Genomic DNA, 19,699 nt, shown 5'->3' with positions numbered 1-19,699 from the left:
GGAGTGCAGTTCAGTCTGATTTAAAGAAGAGACTAAAAGGGAGGGAGAACTAAGTGGCTTAAAAGGAAGATTTAGGTAATGGGAAACAATTTGGGGAGCCAGGGTAAGAGAGAATGCCATTTGGGGTACCGGGCAACATTAGGCGAGGCTGAAAGAAAAAGGGGACTTGATTGGGAGGTTGGGTCTGGGTTTGTGGGGGCTTCAGGGAAGAGGCCCGGATGAGGGGGATGGGCTGAACTAGAGGGAGGGGGGCTAAAGGGAGAAAGGAGGCCCAGTTGCGGGGCTGGACTCAGTTTAGGGTGGCAGAAGTGAAGACAGGATCCCGTAGGGGGCGAGTGAGGCTCTGTGGGGTGGGGGCCGTCTGAGGGGGGACGGAGGAGGCCCTCTGGAAAAGAGGAGGGGAGGACGAGGGTGAGGAGCCTGGGCCGGGTCGTTACCTGTCCTGGGTGTTTATCATCCTCGGCGACTCTGCTCAGGGTGGGAGGAGGCAGCGCAGGGACTGGGTAGGTGGATGAGTGGGTGGGTGTGGGGTCGCGCGCGCGGGGCCGATCGCTGCGGGATAAGTCCCTGTCAGGCCGCGGGCCGAGAGCCCTCCTCCTGCCTCTGCGAGCGCCTGCCTCCAACTGACCCTCCCCGGCCGCCGCCGACGCAACCGCCCCGCCCCCCAGAACCTCATCTGCATAGCCCCACCCCAGCACCGCGCGGTGTCCTGGGAAACTGGGGCCCACAACAAAGGGGAGAGCACCGCCCCACCGCCGCGCACGCGCACCCGGATCCTGTAGCGAGGGAGATAGGGGGAGGCGGCCGAACATAAGTGCTGCTTTTGCGGGGGTTTCCAACACCGGGGCTCCCGTGGCAGTCGCTGTGTCCAAACCCGTGCCACGCGCCAGGCACGAAAGCTGAGTTCTATTTATGCTAGAATTTTTTGAAGACTGGCTCAAGCTAGTGTTCGTCCCTACTTCTTGTTTTCGTGGACCCAGCAAGGCAATGTCATTTGTAACCCTGAGAGGATATTTTTATTAAAATCAAATCAGAAATCTCACAGCACCACTCCCAGCCTGATTCCAGGCCTACAGACGTCAGTTACCTCAGCTCACTATGCAGATCAATAACCTATGCTGCCAGCTGTCAACAGTCTCTGAATCATGACTACACATCTCAGGTCAACAGTCAAGGCCCTGGACACTGATTGGTAGCCACCTCAAGCCAAATCTCTGTAGGTCACAGTCACCTCACAGCAATCCTGAAAGACATCATCAATCGTTTGTTCACAATTAACTCAGATCACAATCAGTGCAGGTTGTCTTAGTTCAATCATGCAAGGCTACTGGTTAACATCACCTCACTTCTCTGTTCTTACTGATCCTAATCACAGGTTAGTGCCAAAAGGACACAATCATTGGTACACAGACCCCTTAGATTGCAGTCATAGTAGGTGGAATGTAGTCATCAACATCCCAACCCTCTGTTTACAATCACCAGATTGTAATCAGGAGAAGTCACATTCTTTAGGATCATAGTGAGTTACTGTCACCTCAAACCATATTTATTCATTCATTCATTCAACAAATAATTACTGAGCAACTACTTACTATATGCTTCAGGCATTGTGCTAGAGTCCAAGAACACTCAGTGATAAACTAGGCAAGATTCCCGCCTCAGATGTCACAATCTGGTGAGAGAGACACACGGAGTTCATCACAATATAAGTACTTAGCCACAGAAAAAGTAACAAACAAGGGAATTAGTGATAGCTTTGGAGAAAGGATGATGCCAATCATTCCAGATCAGAGGTCACTATGACTTCCAGTTCACAAGAGTCTAATATCACATATGTTCACATCAGAGCCTTGACAGAAAAAAATTATTCTACTTCACAAACAAACAGCATTTTTTCAAAATTGATTTTGAGATAATGGAAATACAAGCTAAGTCTTTTCCAGCAAAAATTAAAATGGTAAATGATACTATAACTGGCCAGATTACCACTGAGTATTTGGGCAAGGCTGGTCCAATATTCTGGTTCACTTTAAGATACTCCACCTTGTCTCCTTGGCTAAGCTCACCTACTCTTCTAAATTCAAGCCAGGTGTGTCCTTAAAAATAGCACCTGGGAAATCCTCTTGACCCTCAAAGAAAGCTAGAACAACTCATTTATTTCTTTCCTTTTTAAATTTTTTTATTGTGAATTGAATGATAATCAAATCATTCAACAAATCATGTACTTTGCTTCTTCATTACAATGAATACATCAACTACATGTCCCATCAGTTAACAGTTTTTACCTCTATTCACTTTAACTATTGCATTCCTCTTTGTGTCTCCCACAGCCTTCATCTTACCTCTGCCAACCTCCCGCTTGTTCTATATTGCCTGACTCATCACTCATGTTAACATGTGTCTATCCTCTAGCCCATGAATAAGTTTCCCTCCCCAGACCCCTAATAACCATCATAGAATGTTTCTTTCAGCAAGTAAACCTTTTCTTAACTTTTTACACCACTAGTCTCCTACATTATTTGTCCTTTTGTGACTAATTTCACTCAGCATAATGTTCTCCAGATTCATTCATGCTGTGTGTGTTTGCCAGAGTAGTCATTATTCTTCAATGCTGCATATATTCCATTATATGTATGTACCAAATTTTGTTTAACCATTCCTCTCTTGATGTACATTTATGTTGTCTCCATTTTTTTTGTTATTACAAATAATGCTACAATGAACATGGGTGTACATATGCCTGGTTTTATCACTGTTCTTATTTTGTGAAGATATATACCAAGTAAAGGGATTGCTGGGTCATATGGTATTTCTTTCTATTTCCAACTTTTGGAGAAAGCACCATAATATTTTCCATAGTGGTTACACCATTTTATAGGAGGAGTCCTTGTGTGGCAATGTAGGATAAGCACTCAACCTCAAGGCTAGTTTGAACTGTAAGGTTAGTGAGTCAAACGAATACTAGCCACTCCTTGGAAACCTATACAGGGTCAGTATGAGTCAGAACCAACTCAATGGCACTTAACTATAACAACAAGCAATGTAGGAAGATCTGTCTACTCACACCCTTGCCAGCATTTGTTGCTTTCTGGGTTTTAATTTTAACTTTGCTATTAATGCTGGAGTAAATACTGTATGGCTAACCTTAAGGTCAGTGGTACAAACCACCAGCTGCTCCTCTGAACCCCTATACAGGTCTCTCTATGAGTTGGAACCGACTCCATGGCACTTAACAACAAAGATGATATCTCATTGTTTTGATTTGCAGGTGTGGTGCTGTAGGATAAGCACTGGACTGCAAGGTTGGTTTGAATCACAAAGCACTTAACAACAGCAACAACAATGGCTAATGATAGCATTTCTTCATATGTTTGTTTTTTTCTGCCTCAGTTTCTTCTTTGATGAAGTGTCTATTCATGTTCTCTTGTCCATTTTTTAATTAGATTATTTGTTTTCTTCTTTTTGAGGTGTTGAAATGTTCGATAAATTTTAGAGAGTAGTCCTTTTTTCTTATATGTCATTGCCAAACATTTTTTTCCACTCTTTGGGTTCTCTTTTTACTCTTTTGGTGAAATCCTTTGATGCATATAAGTGTCTGATTCTTAGGAGGCTCCAGTCATCTATTTTGTGTTCTATTTGTGTTTTCAATTATGTTTGATAGTGTATTTATGCCACGTACCAGAGTCCCTAAGTTTTTCCCTCATTTTTAATTGACGATCTGTTTAATTATAGGCTTTACATGTAGGTCTTTAATTCGTGTTGAGTTAATTTTTGTATATGGTATGAGATATGGATCTTGTTTCATTATTTGCCAATGGACTTCTGGTTTTACCAGTACCATTTGTTGAAGAGACTATCTCTTCCCCATTTAATGCATTTTGGCCCTTTGTCAAAGATCAACTGACCACTGTTGGTGGATGGATTTACTTCTGAGTTCTCAATTCTATTCCATTGATGTGTCTTCATTGTACCAGTACCAAGTTGTTTTGACTACTGTGGTTGTGTAGATTTTGAGATTAGGAAGTGAAGGCTTCCTACTTTGTTCTTTTTTTTTTTTTTAGTAATGCTTTGCTTATCTGGTGTCTCTTTCTTTTCCAAGTAAAGTTAGTGATTAGTTTTTCCATCTCTTTAATGAATGTGTTGGAATCTGAATTGGGATTACATTTTATCTATAGATAACTTTACTATGTAGTATTGACATTTTCACAATGTTAAGTCTTCCTATCCATGTTGTTGTTGTTAGGTGCCATCGAGTCGGAACCGACTCATAGCGACTCCATGAATAGCAGAACGAAACAATGTCCAATCCTGGGCCAACCTCACTACCTCTGCCACACTTGAGTCCATCAATGATGCCACCTGGCCAATCCATCTCATTAGGGGTCTGACCCTCCACCTTACCCAGCATGACATCCTTCTCCAGTGACTGTTCCCTCCGGACAATATGTGCAAAGTATGAGAGATGAAGCTTAGCCATCTTGGCCTCCAAGGAGCAATCTGGCTGCACTTCTTCCAAAATAGATCTATTGGTTCTTTTGGCAGTCCATGGCACTTTCAGTATTCTCCTCCAACACCAAAGGCATCAATTTTTCTACGATCTTCCTTATTCACTGTCCAGCTTTCGCACCCATATGAGGTTATTGAAAATACCATGGCTTGGTCAGGTGCACCTTAGTCCTCAAGCTGACATCTTTGTTCTTCAACACTTTAAAAAGGTCCTGTCCAACAGATTTGCCCAATGCAATACGTCGTCTGATCTCTTGACTGCTGCTTCCATGAGTGTTGATAGTTGATCCAAGAAGAATGAAGTCCTTGACAACTTCAATCTTTTCTCCATTGATAAGAATGTTGTTTATTGGTCCAGTGGTGAGGATTTTTGTTTTCTTGACATTGAGATGCAATCCATATCGAAGGCTGTGCTCTTTGACCTTCATAAGTAAATGTTTTAAGTCCTTTTCACTTTCAGCAAGCTAGGTTGTATCATCTGCATATCGCAGGTTGTTAATGAGTCTTCCTCCAATCCTGACGCCACGTTCTTCTTCATAGAACCTAGCTTCTCGTATTATTTGCTCAGCTTAGAGGTTGAATAAATATGGTGAAAGAACACAACCCTGTCTCACACCTTTCCCAATTTTAAAACATTCAGTGTTCCCATGCTCTGTTCGAACAACTGCTTCTTGGCCTAGGTACAGATTTCTCAGAAGTACAATTAAGTGTTCTGGAATACTCATACTTCTCAATGTTGTCCATAGCTTGTCATGATCCACACAGTCGAAAGCCTTTGAGTAGTCAATAAAGCATAGGGAAACATCCTTCTGGTATTCTCTGCTTAAGTATCTATCTATCTATCTATCTATCTATCTATCTATCTATCTATCTATCTACCTATCTATATGCCTCCATTTCTACAGGTCTCTTTTGGTTTCTTTTAATAATGTCTTGTAGTTTTCTTTTTATAGGTCTTTTGTTTCTCTGGTAAGATTTATTTACAAATATTTCATCTTTTGGATGGCTATTGTAAATATATTGTTATCCTGATTTCCTTTTCAGATCTCTCTTTATTAGTGTAAAGGAATCCAACTGATTTTTGTATGTTGAATTTATACTCTGCCACTTTGTTGAATCAATGACTTCCAATAATTTTCTTGTTCAGTCTTTGGGATTTTCTAAGCATGTTGTTGTTGTTGAGTGCCATTAAGTTGGTCCCAACCCATAGCGACCCTGTATAGGGTTTCTGAGGAGCAATTGATGAGCTTGAACCACCGACCTTGCAGTTCAAACCGACTTTGCAGTCCAGTGCATTAACCCACAGCACCACACCAGGACTCCATCTTGCTTTATAGCTCTGGTTAAGTCTTTCAGCACAGTATTTAGTAGAAGTAGTCATAAAAGGCATGTTTCAATATTCAATAATCTGGAGCTATCTGACAATGTTACAGTGCTATCCGTAAGATTTTCAGTGACTTAATAACAGGAAGTAGTTCCTGCATACCTGGTATGAATTCCACTTGGTCACATTGATTATTTTTTGATATATTGTTGGATTCTATTGGCTAGGATTTTGAACCTATGTTCATGAGGGATGTTGGTCTATAATTTTGTATTTAGTGATATCTTTGCCTGGTTTTGGTAAGAGTTATACTTGCTTCATAAAATGAATTCAGGAGTTTTCCATCCTTTTACGTCTCCTAGGATAGTCTGAGTAGAATTGATATCAATTACTCTCTGAAGAGTAGCTCTGTAGATTAATTCGCTGGACTGCAAAATTTGTTTGAACTGCAAGGTTGGTGGTTTGAGCTCCCCAGCCGCTCCTTGGGTACCCTATATAGGGTTGCTATGGGTCAGAACTGACTTGACAGTGCTTCACAACAACTCTCTTAATGTTTGCTAGAGTTCACCAGTAAAAAGCCATCTGGGCCTGGATTTTTTTTTTTTTCACTTGGGAGTTTTTTAATGAAATAATCAATTTCTTCTTATAGTCCTGTTCAAGTTTTCTATTTCAGCCAGTGTTAGTTTAGGTAGGTCATGAGTTTCTAGAAATTTGTTCATTCTGGGTTTTCAAATTTGTTGGAGTACAATTCTTCATAGTATTCTGTTATTATCCTTTTTATATCTTTTGGTCTGTCCTGATGTCACTCACATAATTTCTTATTCTTGTTATTTGTATCTTTTCCTTTTTTTTTTTTTTTGTTAGATTTGCTGATGGTTTGTTGATTTTATTAGTCCTTTCAAAGAACTAACCTCATGTTGATTCTTTCTATTGTTTTTCTGTTTTCCCACTTCCTCCTCATGATTCTTATTTCATTCCACCTACCTTCCCACCCCTACTTAGCCTTATCCTTAGGTAAATGTTGCCCTTTTGATCTTGAATGATTGACTTATTCCATGGTGAGCAGGTCTCACTAGCCTTGCTCTCCCCCTATATTACCATTTAAAGCTTGGTTGAAAATGGACCACGAGGATGACTTTTGTTCCAAATCTGAAGGGTGGTCAAGGGCTCTGGTCTTGGGTAATTCAAAGAATTTAAAATTTTCATTTTGTATCTTTTCTATGACCCAAAAGCTTTTAAGTGTTATTCAATTTCCATGTATTTGATTTTTTTTCCCCTTGGTCCTCCTAATGTGAATTTCTAATTTTATAGCATCTGAGAAGATGCTTTGTAGCATTTTGTTGTTTTAAAATGTATTGAGGTTAGTTTTTGTGGCCTAACATATAGTCTATTCTGGAGATTGTTCCATGTGCACTGGAAAATAATGTGTATTTTGCTGTTGTTGGGTTGAGTGCTCTGTATATGTCTGTCTATGACGTCACGTTGGTTAATTATGTTATTTAGTTCTTTCTCTCTAGTTGTTTTGTCCTTAATAAAAAGCAGTGTATTACAATCTCCTACTATATTGTGTTTTTGTTGTTGTTGCTATGTGCCGTGGAGTCAGTTCTGACTCATAGCAACCTTGTACAGGGTTTCCAAGGCTGTATATCTTTATGGGAGCAGAAAGCCTCTTCTTTCTCCCGTGGAACAGCTTGTAGTTTCGAACTGCTGACCCTGAGGTTAGCAGCTCGATTCGTAACAACTATGCTACCAGAACTCCTGTAATTGTTGTTGTTAAGTGCCTTTGAGTCGGTTCTGACTCAGCGACCCTGAGCATAGGTTTCTAAGCCTGTACATCTTTGTGGGAGCAGAAAGCCTTTCTCCCACAGAATTGCTTGTAGCAAACCATTTATTGACCATCATGCTAAAAAGCACTAATTTTTACAACCACTCCCCATCACAACTTTACAGATGGGAAGAATTAATCCTCAGGGAGATTTATTCTGCTCGTTACTATTGATGGTGGTGGCTGTGTGGCACTACCCAGTGCCTCTGAGGCTGTAAATATTTACAGGAGCAGAAAGCCTCATCTTTCTCCCATGGAACGACTTCTAGATTTGAATTGCTGACCTTGCAGTTAGCTGTCCAAAATTCACCACCAGGGCTCTTTAGTTAATATTGAGGACCTATATATAACAGATGTGGCGCTGAGGGTTAATGTGCCAGACTGCAAAGCCGTTTGAACTGCAAGGTTGGCGGTTCAAGCTTGCCAGCTGCTCCTCGGAAACCCTATACAGGGTTGCTATGGGTCGGAACTGACTCGACAGCACTTAACAACAACAACAACATATATAACAGGAACATATATAACAGGAGTCCTGGTGTGGCACTGTGGGTTAATGCGCCAGACTGCAAAGCCATTTGAACTGCAAGGTTGGCCGTTCAAGCTCACCAGCTGCTCCTTGTAAACCCTATACAGGGTCACTATGGGTCAGAACTGACTCAACAGCACTTCACAACAACAACAACATATATAACAGGAGTCCTGGTGTGGCACTGTGGGTTAATGCGCCAGACTGCAAAGCCGTTTGAACTGCAAGGTTGGCGGTTCAAGCTTGCCAGCTGCTCCTTGTAAACCCTATACAGGGTCACTATGGGTCAGAACTGACTCAACAGCACTTCACAACAACAACAACATATATAACAGGAGTCTTGGTGTGGCACTGTGGGTTAATGCACCAGACTGCAAAGCCGTTTGAACTGCAAGGTTGGTGGTTCGAGCTCACCAGCTGCTCCTCGGAAACCCTATACAGGGTCGCTATGTGTTGGAACCAACTAGACAGCACTTAACAACAACAACAGCAGCAATATATATACAGTGTGGCGCTGTAGGATAAACACTGGACCACAAGGTCGGTTTGAACCAGGAGGTTGGTGGTTTCAAATTCACTAGCTGCTCCTCAGAAACCCTATACAGGGTTGCTGTGAGTCAGAGCCGAGGCAACAGCACTTAACACCAATAACAACATACATAATAGGCAAGTTTTTACTTTTAATTTACCCTCTCAAATTCAAAGCTAGTAAATAGTGGAATTGGGACTTGACCTGGGTTGCCTAATCCTGTGTTCTGTCTGGATTCACATGATGGAGGAGGCAGAAGATCTCTGCCATGGCTTGCTGTCTTGCCGATAACTACCTGACCAGCAAGTAAAAAATTCACAAAGATTGGGAGCCACCTTTCTGTCACCTGTGTTGTCCGGTATCATAGCCAACAGCCACATATGGTGATTGAAATTAGAATTAATTAAAATGAAATAAAATTTAAAACTCAGTTCCTCAATCCCACTAGCAATGCGTCACATACTTATTGTTATTAAGTGCCGTCGAGTCGGTTCCAACTTATAAACACCCTGTATAGAGTTTCCAAGGAGCAGCTGGTAGGTTTGAACTACCGACCTTGTGGGTCCAGTGCTGATCCTGCAGCACCACACCAGGAGTCACTTACTTAATGGCCACATATTGGATAGTACAGATATAGAATGCTTCTATCATCACAGAAAGTTCTTTTGGATAGTATGCTGTATCCCATCACGTCCCTGCCCCTGTTTTCCTCAATCACCACCACAAGTTCAAACTCAGTCTTGATCACCTGCATCCTGGTCTTCACTGGCAACGTAGTCAACTCTGCTCCTAGCTCCCTGCTGCCGCCGCCACACCATTCCACTGTGCTTTCTGCAACCTGTGATCAGCACACTCGTCCCTATTCTCAGCCTTTTCTCAGGATGCGGCCTTCCCCTCCCCACCTTACCTGAAACTTGTCTATCACCTAAGGACAACGCTTCATTGGCAGTCCTCTTAGATAAATGCTATTTCTTTTCTTGTGTACCTAAAGAACAGGAAATAGGTAAGTAGGTTCCTTCTCATGCTTCTGCCATTTTGAGACCTCGCTTCTTTAAACCTTTGTACTTATAAACTTTTTCTAACTGGATATATCATCTTAGTTGCTGTCATTAATCAGTCTTCTCTGGTCACTACCCATCATTTGGCTCTTGGCTCACTGGCTCTCTCTCCATTTGGATTTTTTTGTGGTATTTGGTGAGCTCATCATCAGAGAGGTAGGAAAGAAAAGGGTATGGTTACAAAAGAGCAACACCAGGGATTCTTGTGGAATTGGGCCTACTCAATATCTTGATTATGGTGGTGGTTACATAAATCTACACAAGTGATAAAATTGTATAATGTAAACATACACACAAATGAATTCAAGTAAAACTAAGGAAATTCGAGTAAGATAAATGTGAATATTCTGGTTGTGCTACTGTAACTACTTTGTTGTTTGGTGCTGTTGGATCAATTTCAACTCATAGCAACCCTGTGAACAAACGTACAAAACATTGCCTGATCCTGTGCGGTTCACACAGTTGTTGGCATGTTTGAGTCCATTTTAGCAGCTACTGTGTCAATCCATATTGTTGAAGGGCTTCCTCTTTTTTGCTGAGTCAAGCATGATCTCCTTCTCCAGGGACTGGTACCTCCTGATAACATGTTCACAATATATGAGACAAAGTCTCACCATCTTTGCTTCTAAAGAGCATGCTGGCTGCACTTCTTCCAAGACAGATTTGTTAGTTCTCCTGGCAGTCCATGGCATAGCCAATATTCTTTGCCAACACCATATGTCAAAGGCAACAATTCTTCTCTAGTCTTCCTTATTCGTTGTCCAGCTTTTGCATGCATATGAGGTGATTATACTATGTTATTGTTTATTATTGCTAAGTGCCATTGAGTTAGTTCTAATTCATAGTGGTCCTGCATAAGGTCTCTGAGTAGCAGCTGGTGGGTTTAAACTGCTGATCTTGAGGTTAGCAGACCAATGCTGTTCCTATAATGCCACACCAGGACTTCAATTGTGTTATAGTTTTACAAAATATTACCTACCATCAGGGGAAACTGGGTAAAATGTACAAAGGATCTCTATGTATTATTTCTTGCATATGAATGTACAATAGTCTTAATACATTTTTCAGTGAAAAAAATAAATAAACAACAACAGCAAACCTCAAACAATTCTAATCTGATATCCATCTCAACCACTCTAAAGATTGCTCACGTTTGGTCACTTTTAATGTCTAAGCAACTAAACCCAGACCTGGTGAAGGTTTGAAGAACTGACCACTCCTTCCTTCCTAGAACATTCTCCTCTTCTATGACTCTCTATTCTACTGAGCAGTTCTCTGGTGACGTCTCAGCATCCTTTCCCAGTTTTACCAATTCCTAAAAATTTTTTTAAAAACTTACCACCAAGTCAGTTCTGACTCATGGCCTCCTCATGCATTTCAGAGTAGCTCTGTGTTCCAGAAGGTTTTTAACAGCAATGATCTTTTAGAAGTAGATCGATCACTAGGTCTTTCTTCCAAAGTGTTTCTGGGTAGATTCAAACCACCAACTTTTAGGTTAATACTCATAATAGAGTGCTTAACCATTTGTGCCACCCAGGGTTTCCTCATCAACTCTACCTGACTTCTAAATATCCAAGTTCCCCACAACCCAGTCCTGGAGCCTCTTCTCTTCTCAATATCCCTAGATGATCTTATTCATTCCTCTCTGGTAGCGTAGTGGTTATGAAACAGGCTGCTAACCTTAGAGTCAGCAGTTCAAAACTACCAGCTGTTCTGTGGGAGAAAGTTGAGGCTGTCTGCTCCTGTAAAGATTTACAGCCTTGGAAACCCTGTACAGGGTCACTATGAGTTGGAACTGACTCCACGGCACATAACAACAATAATAGCCCAATGGCTCCAAATTTTTGGTACTTACCTAGACTCTTCCTTTAAGTACAAACATATGCCCAAAGGCCACTGTGGCATCTCCATTGAATGGCTCCAACTTCACTTGCCCAAACCCTTGATTCCAGCTGCCCTCACAAACCTGGCCCATCTCCATAAATGGCACTGTCACCATCTGGTTGCTCAGACAAGAATGGGCATCATTTTTAATTCCTCTTTCCCTCATCCCCTCTTCTCATCCAACTCACATAATAAATCCAATCCTTTGTCTCCCAAATCAATATGTTTATTCTCCATCTCTACCACCCTGATTCAATTCCCCACATCCTCTTACTCGATTACTACAGCCTCCTAGTGGTTTCCTTGCCCTCTTCTGATCTATTCACCTCCAAAACAGCGTAATGTTTTTAAAATCTCAATTGTGTTGTTCCATACTTTGAACCTCCTATAGCTCCTGGTGGAGTTCTGGTGTGGTGCTGTGGGTTAATACGCTAGACTGCCAAGTTGTTTGAACTGCAAAGTCGGTGGTTCAAGCTTACCAGCTGTTCCTCAGAAACCCTATACAGGATTGTTATGGGTCAGTAGCAACTCAACGGCACTTAACAACAACAACATACCTCCTAGTGTGATGCTGTGGGATGAAGCAGTGTACTGCAAGGTCTGAACCACAAGGTCAGTGGTTCGAACTTACCAGTTGTTCCTTGGAAACCCTATACAGGGTTGCTATGAGTTAGAACCGACTCGAAGACAAAACAACAACAACAACATAGCTCTCTATCTCACTTTCAATCAAATTCAAATTCCTCACCATAACATATGAGAACCCCCAGGATCTGAGCCTTCTGCCTCTCTAGGCCCCTCTCCTTTCAGGAGACGGTCTGGCTCCTTTTCAAGGCCTCAACTATAGCAAGTTTCTTTTTGCCTCCAGATGTTTATTCTTGCTTTTCCTCTGGCCTGGATCATGTTCCCCCAGACTGTCACAAGCCGGAATTCTCATCTTCGAGGTCACTTAAATGCCATCTTCTCAGAGAGCCCTTCCACAGGTGTCTCAAGAGTGTCATCGTACCTGGAATTCCTTCATAGCCACCATCACATCTGTGATTATGGATTTATTTCCTTGGTCATTGTGTCCCACACTCATTAGACAGAAAGCTACGTCAGAGTAAGAAGTAATTGTGTCCCACACCCATTAGATGGAAAGCTATTGAGAGTAAGAAGCAAACAGCTGGGCCCATTGTATACATTCGATGATTTTTTTTTTTTTTTTTTTTTACAGTATAGTTGGAAGATGTGGTTTACATGTGTGAATCAACTAAGATACAAATTAAGACCCCATAACTAGTGCAAGAGTGGGCTGCCCTGCCCATGAGCTCTGGAGGAGTTCAGAAAATTTCCCATGCATTTCTTTGACTTCATAAGAACAGAGACACTTTCTCAAGGTGGAAAAGGAGCCTGAGGCACTAAATAAGAAGAAAGAATAAAGGTTATGAAAGGTTCTAGCAAGAAGATCAGGATATCAAGAGACTGGCATTTTTCCTCTTTTAAACTCCCAGGGTTAAGTCAGAGCTGCTTTTGAAAACTGTAGAGTATTCTAGAAAATTATTGCCTAAGAGGCAACAACAATACAACAATAGGCTCAAACATGGCAATGATTGTTAAGGATGGTGCAGGACAGGGCAGTGTTTTGTTCTGTTGTACCCAGGGTTGCTATGAGTCAGAAATGACTCGACAGCACCTAAAAACTAAGAAAAGCCAGCAAACCTGGGAGTCCCAATTCTTCCCTTTTTTTGTTGAACTTGGACTATGCACATGGACACTCTGTGCCTTTCAGGTTGGGAGTGGACCTTTAGGGCCCTTTCCAGCTCTGAAGATGCTCTAAGTTTCCAAGTGGACATTTGTGTGTGGTCAAACCATAAATTGGTACAAGTCACTTAAGGGGTAAAACCAAATATCAGGGGAAAGAGATTTATATTCTAGATTCATCTCACTCATATTCTGGAACCATGTTGGGTGTGGAAGGAGAAGGATATGAGGAGTCCTCTGTTGTCACCTACCCAGTTCAGTGACCCACCTCACATGGTCTAGCTTTCATTCCACTACCAACTCCCTGAGTCAAGATCCAGGAGAGACTGGTGGCAAAAGATTTGTGAGGAACCTGCCCCTTGGCTCACAAGGCAGGAAGTGCCTGGCGGAAGGTGGGGGTGTTAAAAACACTAGAATTGAGAATGAGCAAGGAGTAGTACTGCCTGGGGTGTGGGGTTCCGGTCCCAAGAAGTACATTATTTTAGACCAACAGGAAGAACAAAAGTAGTGGTTCCCACCAACTTCCCAGCCCCAGGAAGCTAGAAATGGCTAGAGATTCCTTTCTATTCCTCAGAGAATGGCCCCACAGGCCTGTGAGTACCTCCTTCCATTCCCACTGAGATGGCTCTGTCAGAAAGAGAGAATGGGACATCCGGGCTCTGGTGCTCCTATCCCATCAGTCTCCATTCTTAGGACCTGTTTTCTCTGACCTCTAGGGAAAACATGAAGGAAAATACGACTCTTTCTTCCCATTAGCCTCTATCGGTCAAAATTCCCATTAAAACCTAGCTTTGCCCTTTCAGACTGGGAATTATACCCAAATAGAGTGTGGGAGTGTGGATGAGAAAGGAAAAGAGGGAAGTTGCAGGTGGAGAGAACCTAAGAAAGATGATAATAAAAGTTAATAGCCATTTGAAGTCCCACAAGGGTAGAGAAGGTAAGGAGAAAGGTAGGGTGATCTGACTGGGAGGGAGGGGGTGTGAGGTGGGAGTAGGGCAGCCAGGGGTCAGAAGCCATAGTTTGCCAAGGTCCAGTCCTGGGCCCTGGGCTCTGTGCCTATTCTCTGATCTGCTGCATTGTTCAACCATTTCCTTCTCTGGAAGTAGCATGGGGTAGGAGGGGGGCAGGGAGTTGCATGGCCAGAAATAAATGCAGCAGGGTGAAGCTTCCACTGGGGGAGGGGTCTCGGGTCCATTCCCATGACCGGCTGCCCTTCCGGCTGTCCTGGGACTGCGTGGGAAAAGGTCTCGGAAGTGCCTGGGATTGTGTGTGTGTGTGTGAGAGTGTGTGTGTGTTATGTTTTCATTTGTGTCTGACTGCCTTGTTGGCTTTAGTCACAGGACAAAGCCCTTTGAGGAACAGCCATCAGTCTACGTTCCCACTGGGCTCTGCCCTGGGAGAGACAGAACCGCCCCAATGCCAGGAGACAAGGACACTGAAGGCCTTAGGACCAAGTCCCTGGAGGGGTCTTGGCTTCTAATGAATCAAGATTGGCTGACTTCCCTGGATTTATGGGGATGCTTCTGGAACCTTGTGCTAAATTCCTGTTAAGCTCCTAGCTTCCTGGCAGAGCTCTGTTACTAGCTGGATGCTGGAAATCCAATGGGAACCAGACATGGTGAATGAAGTCAACTATTCCCACAGCATCGCCCTGAGAAGCCCAGAATCTTTCACTTTCATGTAGATCTTAGAGCCCAAATGCCAAGAAATTATATGGAAGTTCAGTGCTCTGCCTCCACAGCCCCAAAGCAGAGATCACAAACCAGCAGTCCACAGGCCAAATACAGCCTGAAGACATGCTGCTATGTTTGACCAGCTCAGTTCTTACGACATTTCTTGAAGCGATATTTAAAATTGAGAGATTTCACACCAAAATCTCAGTTTCTGCACTGTCTTGAGCAATCAGAAGATTTGGTTAACACTGATCCTCATATTCGCCATGACAGCAGTTGACTGGACTAAGTAATGATGGCCCCTGTGAGAAAGAGCTAGAGCTGTCTATCTGCAGCTATACGCACCACAGTCCACTGCCCCAACATGAGGTAGAGTAGCAGTTGCTGTCACTCATCATACTTACATAATTATTAAATAGTTTAGGTAGTTCCAAAGGATATGATTTCTGGTGTGTTCAAAATGGTTGTGGTGCTGTTTGTGTGACTCTAAGTCAGTTCTGATTCATAGCCACCCTGTATAGGGTTTCTAAGGTTGTAAACCTTTATGGCAGTAGAAAGTCTCATCTTTCTCCCGTGGAGTGACTTGTAGATTTGAATGGCTGACCTTGCAGTTCACAGCCTAGCTCATAATCCACTATGCTACCAGGGTTCTTTGGTGTATTCAAAATCTGCATTTTAAATGTAAAAACATTATATGTGTCTAATGGAATCTAAATACTACCGTGAGTTGATACCCATCATCCACCATTTGTAAAATATGAGGGGGCTTCAAAATGTTCATGGAAAAATTCCATTATCTTTTAGTTCCATTTTTTCCATAAACTTTTTGAAGCCCCCTCATACATATGCAAATCTCGTCTTTAACACAGGAAATTTTACATCATTACATTTTCTTCTTTAATTCATATTTTCTTTCAACTTCTCCCACATAATTCTATTCTAATATAATATAGTTTATGCTAGAAAATATTTTCTTATCATCAAACCATATTTCTTTGCCATGAAAATATGTATTCATTAAATTTTATTACTTTGTGGTTGACCAGAAGGCTCTGGTGGTGGTGGCTGTGTACAATGGAGTCAGTTTGACTCACAGCAACCCTGTATAGAATTTCCGAGGCTGTAAATCTTAAGGTCAGTGGTTCAAACTCACCAGCCACTCCTTGGAACCCCTATACAGGGTCACTATGAGTTGGAACCGATTTGACAACACTCAAGAGCAATTATACTGCTGTAGCTATAAAGCCAGTTGCCTTCCAGTCGATTCTGAATCTTGACCCCATGTGTGTCAGAGAAGAACTGGTCTACCCAGGATTTTTAATGGCTGATTTTTTTTGCAAGTGGATTGCCAGACCTTCTTTCCAAGTCTCCTCTGGGTGGAGCCAACCTTCATCTTTTTGGTTTGCAGCCAAACATGTTAACAGTTTGTACCACATGGGACTCTCTGCTATAGTAAAAAACACAATCTCAAAAACTCAGTCACTTAAAATAACAAAGGCTCTTTCCCACTGCCTGCCTTATCCCCACTGCATATCCTTGCAGCCTGCCTCTGGTAAGTTGAGGGTTCTGATTCATGCCACCCTCACTCAGGTACCCAGGCTCCACTATCTGAAATAACATTAATCACTATGGCAGAGAAAAGGCAATAAAAATTATACACTGACTTTTAATGCTTCTACCCAGAAAAGACACGCTTTCACTCTTATTTTATAGGCCACAGAGAGTCACATGACCAGACCTAATTCCTAACAGGAGAGGAAGTGCTTGGAAGGAGAACCAGGCAGATGGATGAACAGCACTATTGCGTATACTTTTCTTTTGTAAAGTGAATAACAGAATTGTAATAATGAACGGAGGAGAAACATTCTCAAGTTTATTGAAGATAAAGTTCTGGAACTGTATTCCCTTAAGCATAACCATTCCCACCTATCCCTAGAAAAGTGGTACTGTGGGTCAAGTCAGGCTGCTAACCATAAAGTCAGTTGTTGAAATCCACCAGCTTCTCCATGGAAGACAGATGAGGTTGTCTGCTACCTGTATAGCCTGGAAGCCCTATATGGGGTTACTCTAAGTCAGAATTGCCTCAATGATAGTGAGTAGAAACACACGTGCCTCAGTCTGAAGTCCACTACTTCTTTTGTGATGTCTTCTCTGATTCTCTGACCTCTGGCTTCCATGGACCTCACTCTGGTATTTCTGCTGTCATTATTACCTGCACTATTTGGACGCTATTGAGAGCTGGCTTTTTATATGTGTGTGTATCATGGTTCCCTCTCACAGGTCTGTCAGTTTGTCCCACTGTCATGGTCTGCATGTTGCTGTGATGCTGGAAGCTAGGCCACTGATATTCCAAACACCAGCAGGTCACCCATGGTGGGCAGGTGTCAGCAGAGCTTCCAGACTAAGACTGGGAAGAAGAAGTAGGCAGAAGATTAACCCCTGAAAACTTTGTGAATAGCAATGAAACATTGTCTGATACAGGGCTGGAGTCCTAATGTGGCACTGTAGGATAACGGCAAAGCCAGTTTGAATCACAAGATTGATGGTTCAAACTCACCAGATGCTCCTCAGAAACCCTATACAGGATTACTATGGGTCAGAACTGACTCTATGACACTTAACAACAGTGCCAGAAGATCAGCCCCTCAGGTTGGAAAGCACTCACTACAGCTGAAGAAACTCTTCTCAGAGTAGAGTTGATCCTAATGATGTGGATGGAGTTTTTAGGACCTTCATTTACGGATGGGACATGACTCAAAATGAGAAGAAATAATTGCAAACATCCATTGGTAATCAGATTGTGGAAAGTACAAAGAATGACTCTAGGAAAATTAGAGGTCGTCAAAAATGAAATAACGCATAAAGATCAGTATCCTAGGCGTTAGTGAGCTGAAATGGATAGGTATTGGCCATTTTTAATTGGATAATCACATGGTTTACTAGGCCAAGGATGACTAATTGAAGAAAAATGGCATCACATTCATTATAAAAAGAGCATTTCAAGATCCATCTTGAAATACAATGTTGTATTTCAACATCTATATGCCTACAAGGAGAAAAGATGAGGCTTTCTGCTCCACAGGGTGATTATGAGTTGGAACTGACTTGATGGCACACAGCAACAACAATAACAAAGAAGATCAGTTAAACTATTATTCAAGTTTACACACAACCGCCAAAGCCCGAAATCGATCAAACATGCAATCAAAATACATTGATAATTATTGGTGATTAGGGTGCCAAAGTTGGAAACAAAAAGGAATCTATAGCTGGAAAATATGGCCTTGGTGATAGAAATTACACTGGAGTGCATGTGATAGAATTTTGAAAGACCACTGACTTATTCATTGCAAATATCTTTTTCCAATAACATAAACAATGACTATACATGAGGACTTCATCAGATGGAATACACCATATTCAAATTGATTACATCTGTGAAAAGAGATGAAGAAGCTCAATACTTTCAGCCAAAACAAGGCCAGCCTACTGTGGAACAGATCATTAATTACTCATATGCAAGTTCAGGTTGAAACTTGCAGAAAATGAAAACAAGTCCACAAGAACCAAAATATAATCTTGAATATATTCCACCTGAATTTAGAGACTATATGAAAAACAGATTTGATACACTAGACACTCATGACTGAAGACTAGAAGAGTTGTGGGATGACATCAAGAACATTATACAGGAAGAAAGCAAAAGGTCATTAAAGAGGAAAAAAAGAAAAGGTCAAATGGATGTCAGAAGAGACTTTGAAACTTGCTCTTGTGTTGGAAGAAATGAGGAAGTAAAAGAGTTGAACAGAATTATTCAAAGGGCAGCTCATGAAGACAAAGTATTATAATGAAATGTACAAAGACCTGGAGTTAGAAAAACAAAAGGGAAAAACATGCTCAGCATTTCTCAAGATGGAAAAAAACTGAAGAACAAATTCAAGCCTCAACTTGCACTATTGAAGGAGTCTATGGGCAAAACAGTGAATGATACAGAAAGTACCAAAAGAGGATGGAAAGAATACACAGAGTCACTGGACCAAAAACAGTTGATTGAATTCAACTATTTTAGGAGGTAGCATATGATCAAGAATCAATGATATTGAAGGAAGAAGCCCAAGTTGTACTGAAGCCCAAGTTGTACTGAAAACAGTAGGGGGAAACAAGGCTCCAGGAATTGACAGAATCCCAATTGAAGTGTTTCAACAGATTGATGCAGCGCTAGAAGCAGTTGCTTGTTTATGCCAAGAAATCTGGAAAGCTACCTGACTGACTGAAAGAGATCCATATTTGTGCCCATTTCAAAGAAAGGTGATGCAGCAGAAGGCAGAGATTATCAACCAATAGCATTAATATCCCATGCAAGTAAAATTTTGCTGGAGATAATTAAAATACAGTTGCAACAGCACATTGGCAGGGAGTTGCCGGAAATACAAGCCAGATTCAGAAGGGTACATGGAACAAAGGATACCTTGGCTGATGTCAGATGGATCTTAGTTGAAAGCAGAGAATACTAGAAAGATGTTTACTTGTGTTTTATTGACTTTGCAGTGGCATTCAACGGTGAGGATCATAACAAACTATGGATAACATTGCGAATAATGGAAATTCCAGAATGCTTAATTGTGTTCATG

General features: G+C 41.8%; 1 protein-coding gene across 1 annotated transcript in view; it reads right to left on the bottom strand.

The window, feature by feature from the left end:
- The window catches only part of OAZ2 (ornithine decarboxylase antizyme 2), a 12,193-nt gene extending 11,608 nt beyond the window's left edge, over nt 1-585 (bottom strand). The window contains 1 exon segment of the mRNA XM_006831539.1: nt 438-585. Within this exon segment, the coding sequence (XP_006831602.1) occupies nt 438-457 (20 nt within the window). The 5' untranslated portion in view covers nt 458-585.
- Between the last annotated feature and the right edge of the window lie 19,114 nt (nt 586-19,699).

This window comes from Chrysochloris asiatica, unplaced genomic scaffold (assembly GCF_000296735.1).
Source record: "Chrysochloris asiatica unplaced genomic scaffold, ChrAsi1.0 scaffold00004, whole genome shotgun sequence".
Taxonomy (NCBI): domain Eukaryota; kingdom Metazoa; phylum Chordata; class Mammalia; order Afrosoricida; family Chrysochloridae; genus Chrysochloris; species Chrysochloris asiatica.
This window is presented reverse-complemented; position numbering and strand designations above follow the sequence as displayed.